Source organism: Echinops telfairi, unplaced genomic scaffold, assembly GCF_000313985.2.
Source record: "Echinops telfairi isolate 266 unplaced genomic scaffold, ASM31398v2 ScPeMD7_7467;HRSCAF=8505_1, whole genome shotgun sequence".
Lineage (NCBI taxonomy): Eukaryota > Metazoa > Chordata > Mammalia > Afrosoricida > Tenrecidae > Echinops > Echinops telfairi.
The window spans coordinates 14419620-14438369 of record NW_022111368.1 but is presented as its reverse complement, the minus strand read 5'-3'; the positions used below and the strand labels follow the sequence as shown (position 1 = coordinate 14438369).

The following is an 18750-nucleotide window of genomic DNA, read 5'->3' as shown; positions in this document are numbered from 1 at the left end:
CTTGGTGTTGTCTCCCTGCACGTTTTCTCCTCTTTCAGGAGGAGGAGGAGGAGAGGAAGAAGTTGGGACCTCACATGGGTTAGGGGTCCCCAGGGGCCAGAGCCCTCGCGGAGTTCCGTGCAGTATGGAGCTCGCTCCGAGGAAGTTTGATTAGGAAGGTCCGAGTCATGGCTCCGGGGAACTGGGTGTCTGTGAAGGGGATGGAAATCATTTGGGAATGGCTGGTTGTACAGCGTGATGAAGATGAATTGCGTACAATGGCTAAATTGATGAGTGTGTTCTGATATGTCCTGATGTATTTCACCACGATGAAGAGGAGAACCTAAATGCTGAACATGGCATGATCCATCCTAGCCCCCAGCCCGACTCTAGCCTGGAGCCTTTCACCGCCAGTGAGTCGATACTGACTCACAGCGACCCCGTGGGACCGAACAGAATTGCCCCTGTGCTTCTCTATGACGGTGACTCTGGACGGAAGGAGAAAGAGCCCCTGGGCACTGGATAGATTCCCCGGCTCCCATGCTGCAGTCTGAGTCAGAACCCAGGGCAAGTGTGGAGGCTTCTACACTTGGTTGGTATAGCCCTGGAGCCTTCTTCCTCTTCATCCCAGGTAGGAGGAAGAAGTGGCCTCCTAGCATGGCCTGCAGCAGCCGATATTGCCCCTGCCATCCAGCAGGCACTGTGTGTCTGCCCCTGAAGGGCAGGGCGGAGAATCGTGGTCTGATCACCCTAAGGGAAGGACGTTTTCATTGCGTGGGAGCACATGAACTACCTGCGAGCCTCGTCAGAGCAAATGCTGAGCCAGAGTCCAGCCCGTGGTATGTCTGTGTGTGTGCACATGTGTGCAAGAGGGGTGCCTGGTTTCCAACAGAATTGTCTTCGTTATCAGTGTTTGTATTAATCTTAACCAAATTTAAAAATTAATAATACAAACAAGCTCCCCGGCTGAGCTATTTCCTAGTCTGGTGCACTTCTTTTTGGGTTTCTTTTTAAGAGTGGCCGTTCGGTCTACTTCTAGAAGAGCTTAATTTGAGTCTTGCCTTCTTCACTCCAAATGAGCATCTTTGGGTCGCCCTTCTCTCCAGGGCAGCATCTGTGCGTGGCTTAGCAGTTGGCTTCTTCTCGGGGGACGGGTGAATCAAGTTTTGTTTTTAAGTCTGGACCTTTGAGGAAGAGGAAGTGTTGTTTTGGAAAAAGACTTCTTATTTGTGTCATGATGGTTTTACTGTAAAGCGGTACAGGCTGATGTGAGAAGAAGTTGGAAGTTCTGTGCTCCTTCTAGGGCACAAGGGCAGCATCGCTTTCTGTAGAGCACCTTTCATTTGAAGGAATCCAAAGTGTTGTATGCCCTCCATACAAATGACTCTGTCCAGCCCTATGTCACCAGATGTCTCCAAGACGAAATCTAGCTTTCCTTAAGCCCACCCCTCAGACCAGTTCAGAATCTGGCTCACTCGCCGTCCAGTAACATGCTGCTGGAAGCATCAAGATTACTGAGCCAGACATGAGAGGAAGGCCTTTGACAAAGTCTGGGAAAAGTCCAAACACAAAAACTAAATGCAAAAAACAGAAGAAGAAAAGCCGCTTTGAGATCTCCCCTGATCATGCTGAAGCGTGAACCTCTCTGGGGTCGGCAGTTCCTACCAGCCTTCACGGGGTAGCCCGCCGCTGTAGCTACGGTGCCCTCGTCCTGTCTGTGTTTAGAGAAACACGTTATGCATTCTTCTCCTTCTTCTTTATTCTTTTATTTTAATAGTTACATCGGCACATATAAGCCACATATCATACAATGTAATCATTCATTCATTAAGAGGAGTTGTACCATCATTGCTACAATTAATTTCAGAATATTTCCTTCTCATTGTTGTTAGCTCCCCACTTCCCCCTCGCCTCCCATTGCCATATCCCTAGGTAATTATTAGCCCCGTTACTGACTATATTTAGAGATTATCCTATCCTGGATTTGATATACAGGAAATCATACATAACACACACACACACACACACACACACACACACACACAGTGAACCCAATAGCAGTGGCAAAACAAAATAGAGAAAATACTCAACCTTAAAGAAAGTAGAAAATATTAAAAATGGAAACAGCTCTAAAATTGGCAAAAAGAATATTAAATGATAAGTTGTTGTATTTTAACCTAGCTACATCAGCCATAATCAACCTTATAGTGCTTTCTGTCTGATAGCAAGGCTATTCATATCCTTAGACTATAATTAGAGGGGATTAACTGAAGGCTTAATTAATTCATGTGGGGATGCCACAAATGGATTTTGGGCCTCTACTGGCATCCAACACAGCAACAAGCAAACTGCCATCCATGGCCTTGTGCAAACTGGGTTCAGAATTTAAGCTCCGATGTGGCCCCGTCCTTCAGACTTGGGTTTTATTACTTACAATCCTTGAATCACACAGGCTGGTGTGCTTCTTCCATGTGGACTTAGTTACCACTTCACTTAAATGACTGCTTGCTTGGAGACAAGCCTTTAAGATCCAGGGGTTATTCTTTCTGACAGCTGGGCACCATCTAGTTTCTTCATCACAGTGGGATGAAGATACACCCGTATCTTCAGTACTCTCTTCATGACAGTGTGCATCTAGCAGGGCCGTGTTATAATAACTAACTGTTCTTATATTGGGACTAAAAGTAAGTGTGAGCCCAAAATTCATTCACATATATTTATGATTTATATCTATATCTGGCTCACTTTAGAGACATCATTTTAATTTTAGGATAGATAACATTATCAATCATCCCCCTGATGGTGGTGGTTGTTGTTAGAGTCAGTTCCAACCCATATCAACCCTATGCACACCTGAACAAAACACTCCATGGTCCTGCACCACCTTTGCAATTGTTCCTATGCCTGGCCCCCTCATTGTAGCACGGTGTCAATCCATCTTGTTGAGGGTCCTCCTCTTTTTTGCTGCCCCTCCACTTTAACAAGCATGCTGTCCTTTTCCAGGGATGGTCTCTCCTGACAATACGTCCGTACTATGTAAGATATCTTTGACACCTTTGCCTCTGAGGAGCACTGTGGTTGTACTTGTTCCAAGACAGATAGATTTTTCCTTTCAACACTGCATGGTACCTTCAATATTCTTCTCCAGCATCACAATTCATATGCATTCATTATTCTTTAATCTTCCTTACTTAATGTCCAGCTTTTACATGCGTGTGATGCAATGGAGAATAATACCATGGCGTGGGTCAAGCTCATCCTAGTCCTCAAAGTCACATCCTTGCACTTCAGTACTCTAAAGAGGTCAGATTTACCTAATGCAATGTGCCTTTGATCTCTTTTGTTGTTGTTGTTGTTGTTGTTTGTTTGCTTTTGTTTTTTCAGACAGAGCAATCTTTATTTTTTATTTTTAATGCAAGGTGTTCAGCAAAGAGACAAAACAAACAAACCTACTTTATTTGTTCATACAAGTCCATTTCCTGGCATTGGCAGCATCCAAAAAAGACAGTGGATCTGCCACAAGAAAGGTTTTTGTATGGAATTCCCAACCAGGCAGAAACCAAGGCCAATACTGAGAACCTCGTGGGGAAAGGCCTTCTGAGATGTTTCTAATCCCAATAACCTTGCAAAGTCTGTGAGTCAGCAGGTGATTCAAGACCACCCTTCACTAATTATCATTTTAGTCTTATTTTTTGAGCTGGTATTTTAGTTTATTTTAAATCATTTTATTGGGGGCTGCTTCCATGAGCATTGATTGTGGATCCAAGCCAGACAAAATTCTTGACAACCTCAAACTTTTCTCCATTGATCATGATGTTACTTATTGGTCCAGTTGTGAGGATGGATTTTAGTCTTCTTTACATGAAATCATAATCCATACTGAAGGCACCATGCTTGATCTTCACCAGCAAGTGCTTCAAGTCCTCCTCACGTTCAGCAGGTGAGGTTGTGTCTTCTGTGTATCTCAAGTTGTTGATAAGCCTTCCTCCGATCTTGATTATCCTGGGACAGAAGGTAATTCTATTGACAGTGTCAATAATTTAGCCAGTAGTATATAATTGAAAACATAATTGAGAAAAGGAAATTATACATGTGTAGGTCAACTTTTGACTTGTACAGATTAAACAGTTGAGTGACTGGACTTTATTTACATGAACAATGGGGGTTGGTGATAGGGTAAAACTTTCAATAACACTCATTCTAGTAAACAGAACCATGCCTACTAGACCAATACATTCATAAGAAAGCAAAGAGAGCATTAAAATAGTAAATATATGGCAGATCTGAGCCACCATTCATTAGGCACCCTCAAAGAAAGAGATCCCAACCAAAGTCCAGTGACCACCAATTCCATAACCCTAGGATAGCAGTCACCTGCTTCTTCTCACTCTAGAGCATTTCAGCCTTAAGTCCAAGAGAGGATGTTGGGTCCTTAAATCTGCTACAGGTGCGTTTGAAGTAAAGCTCATGTTGCTTAGTGGAGTTTCCACGTCTAATCCTGGTGTGACCTAGGTAAGCTTTTCTGTGCCTTGAAAGAACAGAACGTAAAGTCCCAGGACTCTATAGCACATGGCCTGGGTCACCAAGGGCAGGATAGAAACTAAGTGAGAAGTGTCCAAATGTGGGCACATTCTCCCCTTGGGTTCTATATAAGTATTATTAAGCATTTTTTCCCCAATTTGAGGTTACTCCACCAGCTTACCCACCCACAGAAATGTAATCACCTTCTCAGAGACATGCAAACCCCTCTCTCCCCATCTTTGTGTCTCATTCACTTCTACCGTCTAGAATCTAGTACAGTGTCTGGCCGAGTGCAGGTGTTGCCTAAGAATGAGCACACACATATGGGGAATGGAAAAGCGATCAGAGTAACAGAGGGGAAGAAATAAGACCTGGGATCCTGTGGATGGCCTTTAATGAGGAAAGGAGAAGAAGGGACTTGGAACGCAGCCTTGAAACTGAAATCCGGGGACTTCTGGGTTAGAATGTGATATGGTGACAGCTTCATCACAGTCCCAATTCGTGTACTGGAAGATGGGGACGCGCTGGTTGAACATATGAGTCAAGACAAAGCAATGTCAAAATAGCATGCCATTTCCACGTATTCCACATCTAGAGTGTTCATGCTCATGAGCATTGTTTTGAAATGAAAATGATGAATGTCGCCAGCATTTCTAAAATAAAGGCTTGGGCCTGAGGAATGTTGTTAGTCTAAAAAACTAAATCTCATGTTCTATGAACTAGTCACAACCCCAGCTAAGCAGCAAGAATGAAAAAATACAGCATCAGCTCACACAACGTAAGATTACGTTCTTTCTAGAGTATAAAACCACACTGCCCTGCAGTCAGCTTTGACGCACACATAGTGACCCTCTAGGCCACACTAGAACTGCCCCTGTGGTTTCTGAGGCTGTAACCCTTTATGGAAGTAGAAAACCTCATCTTTCTCCTGAGGAGCAGTTGGTGGTTTTGAACTGCTGACCTTGTGGTTATCAGCCCAGCATGTAACCACTACATCACCACAAATCAAATTGCAGCCATCAAGTCGCTATTCTGACTCACAGTGACCCTATCAAATGAAGTAGAACTGCCCCCATGGGTTTCTAAGACTGTAAAATTTTATGGGAGTAGAAAATCTCTTTTTTTAAAAACCAACTTAAAAAAAAAACTTTCCTCTTCCTCCTCCTGTGTTTTGAAGGTTCATTTTCACAAAGTGTTCCAGCAACCCCGGTTCCTCCCTTCTGAATCCTCCAGGCACAATCTTTGTATGGAAAAGAGCCAGTTCACCACCACCCTCACGTGTGCCCCTTCCATCTGTGGAAAGAAAAAAAAGGAAGTAGAATTTCTTTTTAAATCCCATGATAAATCAAAGCCCTGAATTCAAAACATATCACTTTTGCTTTTATCTTGTATGGGAACTTTAACACGGCTGTGTCTAAATAGGGAGTCCGGCTGGAACAAGGAGTCTTTCGGGGGCTGGCCTTCCCCTCCGTTGACACTTGGAGTCTTCTCGCTGGAGGAAAGGGAGAGAGAGCTACTGGGGGACAAGTAACAGCTCATCACAAACCGGGTCACCTGGGTCAGAACTGACTCGATGCCGGGGAGCTTGGGTCTTCTTGGTAACTCCAAAGTTTTCCCTTCAAGCTTCTAACCGCAGTGGCTCAAACCCATCCACTGGCTCCCTGAAAGGAGGCCTAGAGATCTGCTTCCCTAGAGATGACAGCCATGAATCAGACTTGACGTGAAGGCAGTGTGTGTGTGTGTGTGTGCCACCTTCATCAAAGCTCCAATGATGGGAGACCTGGAGCCAAGTCACTCACCACTCTACCTAGGCACTGGGCCTCTCCCTCCGCTGGAGCCCCACGGCAGCTCATGCCAGCCATGGTGCCTGCCCTCACTGCCCGCCCTGCCAGGGTGATTTAAGACTCTGCCTACAGTGGCGTACAGCTGCGCATTTGTCAAAGCCCACTGCCTTGTCTCCTCCCAGTGGAAGATGGAAAGAGCCCACTGTGCATGTGTGAGCACCCATCTCTCCACGGGGCAGGACATTAAGCCCAGAGTAAGATTTGTGTGATACATCTGAGTAATGGGCCATGAAATTGACATTATAAGTTTTAATTATTATTAATGCCTTGTGGTGACGGCTGGTGTTAATTATCCTGTAGGCATCCCAGATGGATTCCCCCTTCTCCTTTCATTTCTTTTACTTAATGGCTTGAGCCCATTGCTTTGTGGCAATGTTTGGGTACCATCCCTCCGAAGGGAAATGGCCATCTGAGAAAGGGGAGCGCTCCAACATCTGCAGTCAGAAAGGAAGCCTGCAAGGTTTGCTTGCACTTGGATGTGAAGGAGCTGGCTTCCAGCAAGCCCCTTGTTTGCTGCTGTGAAATTTGCAGAAGTCTCCCCTCATCGTAACAGTCTCTGCCTACCTCTAGGCCTCTTTCATGGGCTAATTAGTTCATACTTAGAAAGGACTTTGAAGATGAAAGATTCTGGGAAGGTGCTACGTGTCACCATTACTTAGCATTTCCTAACAGTGAGCACCGCTTCTGCTGCATCAACCCCCTGAATTTTTTCTTGCCCTCGGAAATGTGTCCCGCATCTTAATTAAAACGGTTTGTTACTTCTCTGGGTTCTTGTGCTATAAGATGCTGACTCCTAGGCAGTTTGAGGAAAAGGGATTAGAGCAATAGGCCTCTTTCTCCCTTTCTTCTTTGATGTCTTTCTCTCACCTCTTAACCTCCTCTTTGCCCGTAGACTAACACTATCATTCTAGGACCACCTGAACACACTGTAAATGGAGCCAGCCCAGGTCGTTGTTGAGGGATCTAAGCCTTACATCGCAGCTAATCAGCTCTGACCGTGGGCCCCAGGGGGTCTGTCCAGAAAGGTGGCTCTGGGTTGAGTATCCTCCACATACTGCTCCTGCTTGCGCTTCTCTAGAAGGTGCTTGGCCCCGTCTCCATGCCCGGCTTCCGTGCTAAAAGAACTGCGCAGTGCTTCTCTGTGCTACTTAACCGGCTCCGTGTGGGCTCTGGGGAGGTCATTCGTGTGCAGACGGTTGTTTCAACCAGCCTTGTCTTTCTTTTCCAGCTTCCTGACTTCCCCTCCCTGTCCTGTTCCTGTCTCAGGAATAGCCTTTGTTTATTTCTAATGGGCATCGAAAGAGCACTTATTATGTGCCAGGACTGCCGGGTCTTCTGGGCTCTGGAATCCTGGTTCTGAGAGCTTTGTTTTTAGAGGGAACGAATACAGTGGGCCCTGGTGGCATAGTGGTTACTCATTGGGCTGCGATCCACTAGGCCAGCATTTTGAAACCATCAGCCACTCCTTGGGAGAAAGATGGGGCTTTCTCCTCCCCTAGAAAGTTATAGCCTAAGAAACTCACAGGGGCAGTTCTACCCTGTCCTATAGGGTCACTGTGAATTGGCATCTGCTCAATGGCAGTGAGTTTGGTTTGGGGTTCAGTTCAGTGGGCTGAGCGCTAGGCTCGGGATGCTCCTGAAACGTTTCAGGAGCACAGTGTGGGGAGGGAGGGAGAGAGGAGAGAAGAGCAGGCAGGATTGGAGCTCAATCTGTGATGGAAACCTTGTGGGCAACAGCTCAGAGAGTCCACAAGTGCAGCCTCTTTGTGAAATAGGGTGCTGCCCACCTCCGCCAAGGCGGGAGGAGTGGGGAAGTATGCTAAGGGTCTGATTAGAAAGCTGTAGTGAGGCCAGCCTGCAGGAGCCTTGACTGCCAAGCTGAAGATCTTGAATCTCTCATTGAGGGCCTTGGAATGTATAAGCAGTACAGCGCATGGGAGTGTTGGCTCTGTTTTGGGACGTAGCCTCAGCGTGGGCTGATGGAATCTGGACATTCAGTAGAAGAGGTTTGGGTCTGTTTAAGCCAGAGTGTTTGGCAGATAAAGGCCATGGCAATGGAAGTATAGACAGGGGCCTATTGGTTAGATCTCTGATGTGGAAGGAACAGGATGTGTGCAACTCGGGGTGTGCATTTGGGTCCTTGCTTCACATGCTGGTAGTGCGTCCGTTCCCAGCATGAGGGATCCAGGTTGAGGGGCAGACCATGGCATCAGTGAGCTTGTGAGACCTCCAGACAGAGATTCCAGCAAACTGTTAGATTGAAATGAAGTTGGAACCACAGAGAGATTTCAGGATGGTTAGCAGTGTCCTCAGACCTTCCTCTTTAGCTAACCATAGCACCCAGTCATGGCAATTAAAAGTGCCTGAGTGTCTGTCCCCTTGGGAGAAGAAGCAAAATGTCCTTGCTTAGGGGCTGACCATCTCTTGCGTGGAGATGGGGTACTTCTGGGGACACACAACCAAGAGCCCCATTCTTGTCTGATCCTAGTCCTTGTAGTACAAAGTGTCCATTTTCCTTAGCTCTCTAAAATTGCAGTTTATTACAATGTATTGTACTTACAGTACAAAGCTATCCAGGATGGGTGTGATTGGAAGCAAATGGATTTTTTCCCCCTCATTGAGTTCCGCAGTGAAAATCCTCTGGTGTTGCTATTTATTGGTTCGTGGCGGCTGTTTGTCAATTTGCCAGCAGGTTCTCTCTTAACTGCTCTCGTTTGACGTTGCTGAAACATAAATGTAGAGCGAATGAGTTGCCAACATGTTATTAAGCCTTCTACAAAGGGTTTTTTCGATATATTAGTGCTTCAGGCTTTTGTGCTTCCATCGATTGATTCAAATACTAAAGCAATCTTTGGCGTAGGCAGCCCTGGTGAGAGAAATGTGGCTTCTGCTGGGAAATTGTTGAGTATGGACACCAGGACAATGGATCAGGTTCTTGTGTTTGGCTTTCTCTGGTGTAGAATTGGCTTTTGGCAGTGCTTACTCAGCTAAGTAGCTGTGGGCCACCCACATGGAAACTGAAGAGAAATCCCTGTAGACCTTGGTCTTTATGAAACAGCCCAGGAGGCAGGTGCGAACCTCAAGTCAAGATTCAGAGTGGTCCGTGGCAGAGCTGTTCAATGGACTCCTTCTTGCTGAGCAGCAGCAGCTTGCCCAGAACTCGGCTGGGTTCCAGGGCCAGTCATCTATTGGGGCCAAAATGAGCAGATCGTTTTTGGATGGGCTGACGGACATGGGGGCCCTGAGAGGAGCATCCCATGACGTTGAAAGGACAGCATTTTATGCGCTTGAATTGAAGTTCTGAACCAAAAGATGTCACGCGTCATGGATGTAGGCTCTGCACCAATCTTATAAAAATGTTTAGGGTACTGGGGACCGAGGTCCTGGGAGGGATGTTTCGAGAGACCTTTGACGGCACCACATTCCATGGTCAAGATGTCATCTCGTCGCTGGGCATCGTAAATGTGGCCACTGGACAGGGTAGAATAAGCACCTGGAAACCAAGGGCAGTCTCTCGCCACCAGAACTCTGCAGCCTGTGTTGAGGGTGTCATTGGTGAAGGGAGGACCACGTGTGTTGTTGGAAATTCTCCTGGCTTCTGAGCTAAAGTCACTGAGAAACACCATCCAGTGGAAGTTAACCCAACAGAGGGTAGTGGGTCACAACATTCCAGAGCCAGGCCACCTGGACTTGGATTCTTCCTGGCTCAGTTTCCACAGCGCTGCCCTAACCAAGTAGCACGGGGTAGGCGGCTCTAAAGCACAGAGATTCATTTTCTAGCAGTTCGGGCTTCTAGAAGTCTGAGTTCAGGGGAGAATTCGGAGGGAAAGTCTTGCTGTGCCACATTCAACGTCTAGTGGCTGCTGGCCATGCCTGACATCCCTGGGCGTGGAGAGGGCATCTGCCTCTGTGGTGACGCGCAATCAGACTTGCCTCGTGGATCTTACTTTCCGTGAGTGCGTTCTCTTTCTCTAAGACATCACTCAGGAGGAATTGAGCTTAAGACCAACCTACTCTCCTAAGTCCTCATTAGCCCAACCAAAGAAAACCCTCCTGTCCAAGTAGGATCACCTACAAGGGTTAGGACTGCAACAAACCTTTGTGGGGGGCAGGGGGGTCGGGAGGGGATCCAATCGACCACATTGCTCTACCACTTCTGGGTGAGGGATTTGAGCACGTTGTTTGTCTTTGTGTCTCAGTTCCGTCATGGGTCAACGGAGCTGCTCTTAGCTCTCCTTAGACATAGAGGGAGTTAGTCTCTATGTGAAAGGCTGAGAAGGGTGTTTAGGCTACCATGTGCCATTTGTGGGTAGATGATTGTCCAAGTTACGCAGAACCTTTTATCTCTGCTGAGCTGTGGAGCTTATAGATTCCTGGGTCAGGGTGTCTATTCCTTAAATGTTCTCTACTGCCAGGGTGCTCTGTACACACCCACAGCCCCAGCACAAACCCTCGCCAGTGGCTCTGAGTCCAATCTGCCTCACAGCTGCCACCTGCGTGTCTGAGGAGGGCTTTCAGGGACCGACTTCTCAGCTATAGGCTGCCAGGCCTTTCTTCTGGGGTGTCTCTGGGGGATCCAGACTTTTTTGTTAACATCAGAATGAGTTAACTGTTCACATCACCCAGGGGCTTCCAGCAACTGAGCCCCCCATTGGGAGCGCTATGCTCCTCAGAGCAAATCCCACCTCGGGCAGGCAGGGGGAAGGGTCATGCTAGTAACCAGGCGTGTCCTTTTGCTTTCAGAATATTTCCCAGCTTCCCTATGGAAAGGCCCTCTACAACTACGAGGGGAAAGAACCCGGCGACCTCAAGTTTAACAAGGGTGACATCATCATGCTGCGCCGCAAGGTGGACGAGAACTGGTACCACGGGGAGCTCAATGGCAGTCACGGCTTCCTCCCTGCCAGCTACATCCAGTGCCTCCGACCCTTGCCGCAGGCCCCGCCCCAGGGCAAAGCACTTTACGATTTTGAGATCAAGGACAAGGACCAAGACAAGGACTGTCTGACCTTCACCAAGGTAATGTGAAACTAGTTCTTCTGGGCCACGCCCAGCCACTGTGAACACATCCCCCCCTGCACCTCCAAGCCAGCCCTTCAGGGTTGGAGCTCTGCCTTCAGTTTGAGACTTTGTGCCTCAATTACATGATCCCTGGGACTACAGTGAGTTCAGCTTTGTGTTGCTACCTGGAAGGTTGGCTGCTCAAATCCACCAGCCTCTCCACAGAAGGATAATAAGACAGTCTGCTCCTATATAGATCTACTGCTCCTATTTAGAGCTACAGCCTCAGAAACCTTATATTGGGTCATTATGAGTCAGAAGTGCCCTTATTGGCAGTGAGTTTGTTGCCTCAGCACCAAGAGCCTTGATAGTACTGTGAGTTGGGTGTTGGGCTGCTAACCACAAGGTCAGCAGTTCAAAACCATCCTAGGAGAAAGATTGTTTGCTCCTGTAATATGAGGATGATAGTTGTTATGTATCTTAGAAGGTTTTTATGAATGAAGCTGTCACATAGCAAGGGCTTGGAAAAAATGTGAACCACCACTAGCATTAACAGCAGATCTCTCTGTTAACTCAAGTCAAGTAAATGGCCCTCTGGTTTTTAAGTGGCAACTCAAATTCAAGGGAATAAAGAACTGCATGAGACAGCAGAGAAAACTGCTCCAAAGAGCCCATCTGGTTCACTGGGCCTGAACCCACCTGACTGGGAAGCCAATGTGGTTGTAGGCCTGTCTTCATAGAGCCATTCACACAACCTGGGCCAGACTTGCCAAGAAAGAGCAATGCTTGGGGGGAAAAACACCAAACATTAATTATCTAGTGTGAGTTGTCTTAGGAGCTTTGAGTGGTACTCAGAGGAGCCTGGTTGCCTGGCTGTCCCTTCCCTCTGAGGTTGTAAAGACCATCGAGGCGACAGTACTTACATGTTGATGGAATCATGGAATCGTCCCCTCATTCTGACACTAACAGTTGCTATTTGTTAGTCATCGAATCAGTGCCACGCTGTATGACGAGCTTCACGCGCTCCCACTGTGTCGTCACACACTGTCAAAGGCTCCCCAGGGAGAGAGGCCGAGCCTGGCACACCCAGTGATGGAGCCAGAGCTCAGAGCAGTGAGGTCAGCCAAGTCTGCCTTGACCTCGCAGGTCTTCTCCCTCCAGTTTCTCCTTTCTCTCTCCTCTCGCCCTGAGCCCTTTCCTTCTGATTGACACACACAATTGTAAGTAACACCACTAGAAATCTAACTTAAATATGACCTTAGAATCCGCGTTTTGCTTTCATGTCCTTGCACAGGAAACTGTCCTTGACTCAGGCCCTCGAGTACCTCAGATGCCAAGAGGTCACTGCTGTTTGCTCTCTTCCACGGCACAATATTGAACAGCTGTCTGCTCTGCACAGAGAACTTTGGGCCATCATCAGGGCCTTCTAATGAGCACACACATCAGTTTTTGAGCAACATTTGAGCGCATCTCGGTGGTTTTTCGCTGAAGCCCTATTATGATGAACGCGGGATGTTCAACGACGTTGACAATGCAAACGGACAGTGCCATTCTAAGGTGGAAAGCCGTGGGGCCTGCAACCCTGATGAGGCTGGAGAAGCCCGGTGTGTTTGCACTGCTCTCCTCGGCTCTCACTCACACGTGCATCCTCTGTGCTGCCTTCTGGTTCCTGGCACCAAGTCTGCAGCGCGGGCTCCCCGCAGTGCTGCCAGTGCAGAGCTCATGTCTGCTATTTATGTCTTGTCCCATTGTTCAGCCTGACAGTGAATAATCTATTTTCCATTCAGAGATTCAACTCTTTATACCTTCCTTTCCTCAAGGTGTTCTGATGCTAATTTCAATTGTCATCTGGCTGATGAAGCTTCCTAGGAAGCCAGCATCCTGGCCCCTCTCTTTCTTTGTCCAAGGACCAGGGTGGCATGCTGCCAGAGATGGGGTTTATCAGGCAGAGGGAACACCAGCCTTGCTCTCTTTTCTACTGAATGGAGCCTTGAGAACTCTTCCCACAAGGCAGAGTCTCTTGTGGACGCATGAAGCGCTGTGCTATGGCTCGTGACTGAGAGAAGTGACGCCATCAGCCCTTTGGGGTCTCTGGTTAGACTCTTACTAAGGGACAGCTTATGAGTGCCTCTTTCCGATTAGCCCCCAGGCTCTTCCTCGCCCAGCTGGCTCTTGTGACCCAGACAAGGTCATCCTCGTCCAGAAGGTTTTATAGTGAGAATCTCTCTGGGTCACTGGGTAACTCATTTTCCATTGAAAGGTTCCAGATGTCTGGGGGACTCCCAGGAAGGCATGATGTCTTCTAGTGGAAGTTAACCCTGGTGGATCCTACCACCACTAGACCCCTACAGTGTTCCACCAGCCCGTGCATACAGCGTGATTTATTTTGGTGGTGGAGATCAGAACATATTGGACATAGAGACAAAAAGAGAATTTGACCCACTTACTCAGTAAACATTTACTGAACCCCAACTCCTTGCTTGGCATGATGCTATTTATAGGGGGCTGCAGTACTGAGCGGGCACACCAACTCCCTGTCCTCCTACTGCTTGTAGCCTACTGGGAAAAACAGGCAATAAGCAAGACAAGAAGTAAATATGAAAACATAATTCCAGAGGAATGACCAACTGAACTACCAAATGGGTAGGCTATGAGTTCCAAAATACTTAATGATATAATTTAAGATTTCAAAATAAATATTAAATGAGACCTTATGGGCAAAAGTGCAACTTTATTAGACTTTTCAGATGCATTTTATGATTACTATTGACTTTATGTATTTGCTTTTTTTAGTATAGTTTTTATTTTGACATTTGTGAGGAGGGTAGCATGATCTTTTTAATAATTAGGGGTTATAAAAGCCTTCATGTGTCACTGTGAGGTCGGCAGGCATTCGTGCTATGAACTCGGTACGTCATGGGAGGCCTCTCTGAGAAGGCAGTATTTAGTGTGCAATTGGCTGTGACAAGAGAGCCAGCTATGTGAGGATCTGGACGTCTCTTGTTATGAATGAAGTGATATACCCAGAGGTGACCTCGTGGGTAGAGTCATTACAATACATTCACTTCTTACTTATCCACTTGGGTTAGGTTCTCAACATTGAAACTCAACTTTATGAGAAAATGGGAGATGACCCCATCAGGCCACAAAACGGAAGATGGCTACGTGATTATGTAGTTGTCAAATTATAATTGCCAAACCACTGAGAATTCTGACCCAAGTTGACATATAGCCTTGACTATCACAACTGGGTGATTCCTGTCTATCACCTTGAAATTCTTGACCGCTGGACATAAGTCATCAATGAGCAAAAGTGTTGCATAGCTGATTCTTAACTACTGCTGTAAATGCAAGCTGTCAGGTAGTGAGATAATCAATAAGTGAGGAGGAGGTGTCTACTTTTCCAGAGCCTACACATTTTCAGCTATATCATTATATATTTTCTTGAACCCTCTGGATTAATCTAGATAGTCGATTCCCAAAGACAATCAATTATACTGTGACACTCGCTACCGTGTTCAACATAACCTTTTCAATAATACCCACTTTCCCCTCGTATTTACTTCGTTGGCTTCCTAGAGGTATCACAACAAAATTCTCCAAATGCATTACAATTTTTTGGTTACACAGTTCTAGAGGATTGAAACCCAAACCAAGGTGTTGGCAGGACCGTGCTGCCTCTGAAGGCTCTCAGGACCGATTCTTCTTTTACTCATCCTTGCTCCTGGGACTTCCTGACAGTCTTTGTTCTTGGACTTCCAGATGCCTCACCCCAGTCTCTGCTTCACTCTCCATGTGGCTTGGTGCATATCTGTCTTCTCTCGTGTCTTTTACAAGGACACCCCCTCATATTGAATTATAAGACATCCTGCTCAAATATGACCTCCTGGTAACTGGTAACATCTCTAAAGACTCTATTCCCAAACAAGGCTGTGTTAGTAAGTGCTGCAGTGAGAACATTAACATATACGTTCAGGGGACACAATTTATTTCATAACAAATGTAGAGCGAAGCTTTAGTTAGGACAGAGCCATGCCCATCTTGATTAGGTGCCTTGTTCTGCCTGCATCTTTCCCTTCTGAATTTCTCTAAATATAGACTCCAGTGGACATGGGTAGGACTCATTTCTGCTCGTTCTGTTTTCCATTCACAGGACTATTTGCTTGACATTTTTCTGCCACTGTATATTGAGTGCAGTCATTTCCCCAGTGCCTGAAAGAGAGTTGAAAGGCAGAAGGGCTAGTTCAGTGTAACAGCTTTCGTTTATGTCGCACCTCCAGTGACCACATGGTTCTTTAGGGTCATTTGGTTCGTGCTAGCTTGGCTTGGACTCCAGGCACTGTTTTGAAACATTCCATTCTGGAGCAAGCAAAGGACGGAGTCTCTAAAACCCACTGACGGGGTTTGAAATGGGACTCCCCTCTGTGGCCCAATTTTCAGCCCAGCACTAGACAGATGTCCAAGGGAAACGAGAACCCCAGTCAGTACATAGCCCCTCAAACAGCCAGCCCTAGGTGATCAAAGGGACAGCCTTTGGCCAGGGATAGATTTCAGGTTAGGGGTGGAGGAAAAGAGGTGGGAAACAGGAAGGGGATGAGTGAGTTGCCTTGAGAGGATGGCAACGGGTGAGAAGAAGCACAATGCGTCTGGACGGTTGATTGCAAACCCGATGATCCACTCCGTCCCCTTCCACCCCGCTCACGATACACAAGAAGTGTGCAACAAAGGCTCCGTGCTGAAGACAGGGAGGTGCTCACGTCAGGTTAACTATCTAGAGCAAGGCAAGCGGATTAAGACTTCAGAACGAAAAATAAAACAAATTTAAAAAAAACAAAAATAAAAGTAGCACTAACTTTCCTTTAGAAAAAAATAACCCTGGTGGTGTTAATGGACTTTCAAAAGACAGGAAGCAGGTGGATCAAAGCAAGAGTTTTACCTTGGATGTTGTCTGTTCGACAGGTCTGACCATTAAAATGACACTAATTAAAAGCAATCCAAAGCCATAGTCTTTGCTCAATTTGAGTAGGGAATTAATTATTGCTTTTTGTGAAGCAGCAATCAAAAGCCTATGATCTAACATTTGTGTAGGTTCCACTTCAAAAATCTAGGCAGGGGAAAATAAAAAGGTTGGAAGGCAAGGAGTCCCCAAGTCTGTTAACTGATCCTGTGATGCCCTCATGAGTCCTTGGGGGGTGCTGCTCTCTAAGTCCCCAGGGAGGGGATGCACGTGGTGGGGAGGCGACTTGGTACAATGACCTCACTGAAGGTGGGCCCCATGATTACTTCTGTGACCAACCTTAGGGTACCACAACCCCACCGAGCCACAAGTTCATATTCGCCAGCGTTGTTGTTGATTGCCATCAAGTTGATCCTGACTGGAGGTGACCCCACGTATGCGCTGTCAGGTGTCCAAGGCTTTGTCTTCTGAGGTGGGTTTCAAAGGCCTCCTTTTCATCGGGGAGTTGAGTGCTTAACTGGTTACTCTACTGAGGAACGAATACAAAAACTCAAAATCGCACTGCCAGTGAGTTCATGCCAACTTAGAGCAACCCTGTAGGATAGAAGAGAACTGCCTCTGTGCGTTTCCAAGACGAGAACACTGTCTGGGAGCCGAAAGCCATGTCTTTCTCCTGAGTTGCTGGTGGGTGTTTCCGAACTACTGACCTTTGGAATTGTGGCCCTACGGGTAACCACGACGCCACCAGGGATCCCCAGGAACTAATACAAGAGGGCTTCAAAAAGTATGTGGGAAAATAGAATGAAAAGATATTGGGATTTGTCCAGGAACTGTTGGACGTCTCTTCATTCATGTTGGGGAATTTCAAGGATTTGATAGCATACTATCTGTATGTAAAACTTGGCATACACGAGGGGAATTTAAGTTGCCTTCTTTTTGTGGCTTACTTAGTTTATATTTATTCAACTGCACCATTCAGTAAGTTCTTATCGAGCACCTAACATGGAACTTTCAGCTCCAATTCATTCCAGATTCACTGCCCTGGTGGGTTTCCAAGGCTGTAAATCCTTAGAGGAGCAGAAAGCCTCACCTTTCTCCATTGGAGCCGCTGGTGGGTTTGAACTGTCAACTTTTTGGTTAGCAGCCAAACTCATAACCCACTATTCCACCAGGACTCCGATTAAAAACAGTTTTGTTACTTTGCCAGCCAGTTAGCAGAGTTTGACATAAAGAAGTTGGGGCTGCCCTTTAATAAATTCACTCTGTAATATTCAGGAATCCCCCATCACTAGACATCTTCAGTCAACTCCTGGCTCCTCTCAGAATCAAATCACTGTGTCTCCCAACGGTGGAGACCCCACACTCAGCTCACTAGCCGGTCATCCTACCCCATTTGCCAGGTGCAGCAGGCCCAAACACTGCTCCATTGAAATCCTCATCTAGGACCCTCCCCTCTCCCTTCCTCACCTGCCAGGCCTAATGAAGAGATTGAATTGGTAAGACCCCTTTTAAAGCATACATGACCACAGTGTAGCCTTGTCTTTGGTTGGTTTCACCATAAAACCCTGCCATCGAATATTTCATCATTGGTTCCTGTACGTGAGATTTCTCTCCTTTGTAAAGTCAGCCCACGTTAATCCCCAGTGATGTTCTTCGGAGCTGGGCGAGACTTACATGGATGAAGAGCAGATGAAGTTTGGGCTCCAGAGTCCAGGAGACATGGATTCAAACCAAAAAACTTTCCTACACTGTACAGTTACTTAGGAAATTTTACTTACTCTTAAGTCTCTTTTTAAAAGTATGAAATAGAAGTTGGTAACAGGATTAAATGGACTAAGCCACTTAGAGAACTGAGCACAAAGTAAGTATTCAGTAAACACGTACTTTCTGCCGTCTCCTCTCTTCTCATTTCGTGAAGAGTTATGGTGCTGTCAGGTAATATACACGGGTATGTAAGGTGGTACGTTAGCCCCACAGTGTGCACATGAAAGTAAATAGTCTTATACCATATGGAAGGTGGGATGAGAATTTTGAGTCCATCATGCCCTTACTTTCTTGATAGGTTTTCCAAAAGCATGATGAATCTGAAATCACACGCAGGCCCTAGGCCCTTCCCTGGCAGAGCCAGCCAATCTCTCAGCCCGTCTCAGCTGGGCACCTGCAGGGTGCTTCCGCGTTGCTGCATCTCCATTTCTTTTTGAGGAGGAATCTGGAGCACTTTTGGTGAGCCAAGGTGGGGTGAGCTCCAGGAGAGCTGGGCTCATGGTGCCTCTTCTCTTCCCCGCCGCCCTGTTCCTGTGGGGGAGATTTAACCTGAAGCGTTCAGAAGAGAAACTAAACAGGACTTAGCTCACCTTGTAGCAGCTCCTTTTGTGGTTTACTCCCTCGCTGCTAGGAAAGCAGCCCTGCAGCCTCCTCTTCATGCCAAGGGTCCAGGCCTTCTTCTGA

At 46.8% G+C, this 18750-nt stretch overlaps 1 protein-coding gene across 1 annotated transcript in view; it reads left to right on the top strand.

Moving 5' to 3' along the window:
• The window catches only part of SH3RF3 (SH3 domain containing ring finger 3), a gene marked incomplete at its 5' end in the record, with an annotated part of 526008 nt that overhangs the window by 297429 nt on the left and 209829 nt on the right, over window positions 1-18750 (top strand). Inside the window, one exon of the mRNA XM_045283818.1 lies at window positions 11088-11363. Coding sequence (XP_045139753.1) covers window positions 11088-11363 — 276 coding nt within the window. The remainder of the gene's footprint in view (window positions 1-11087; window positions 11364-18750) is intronic.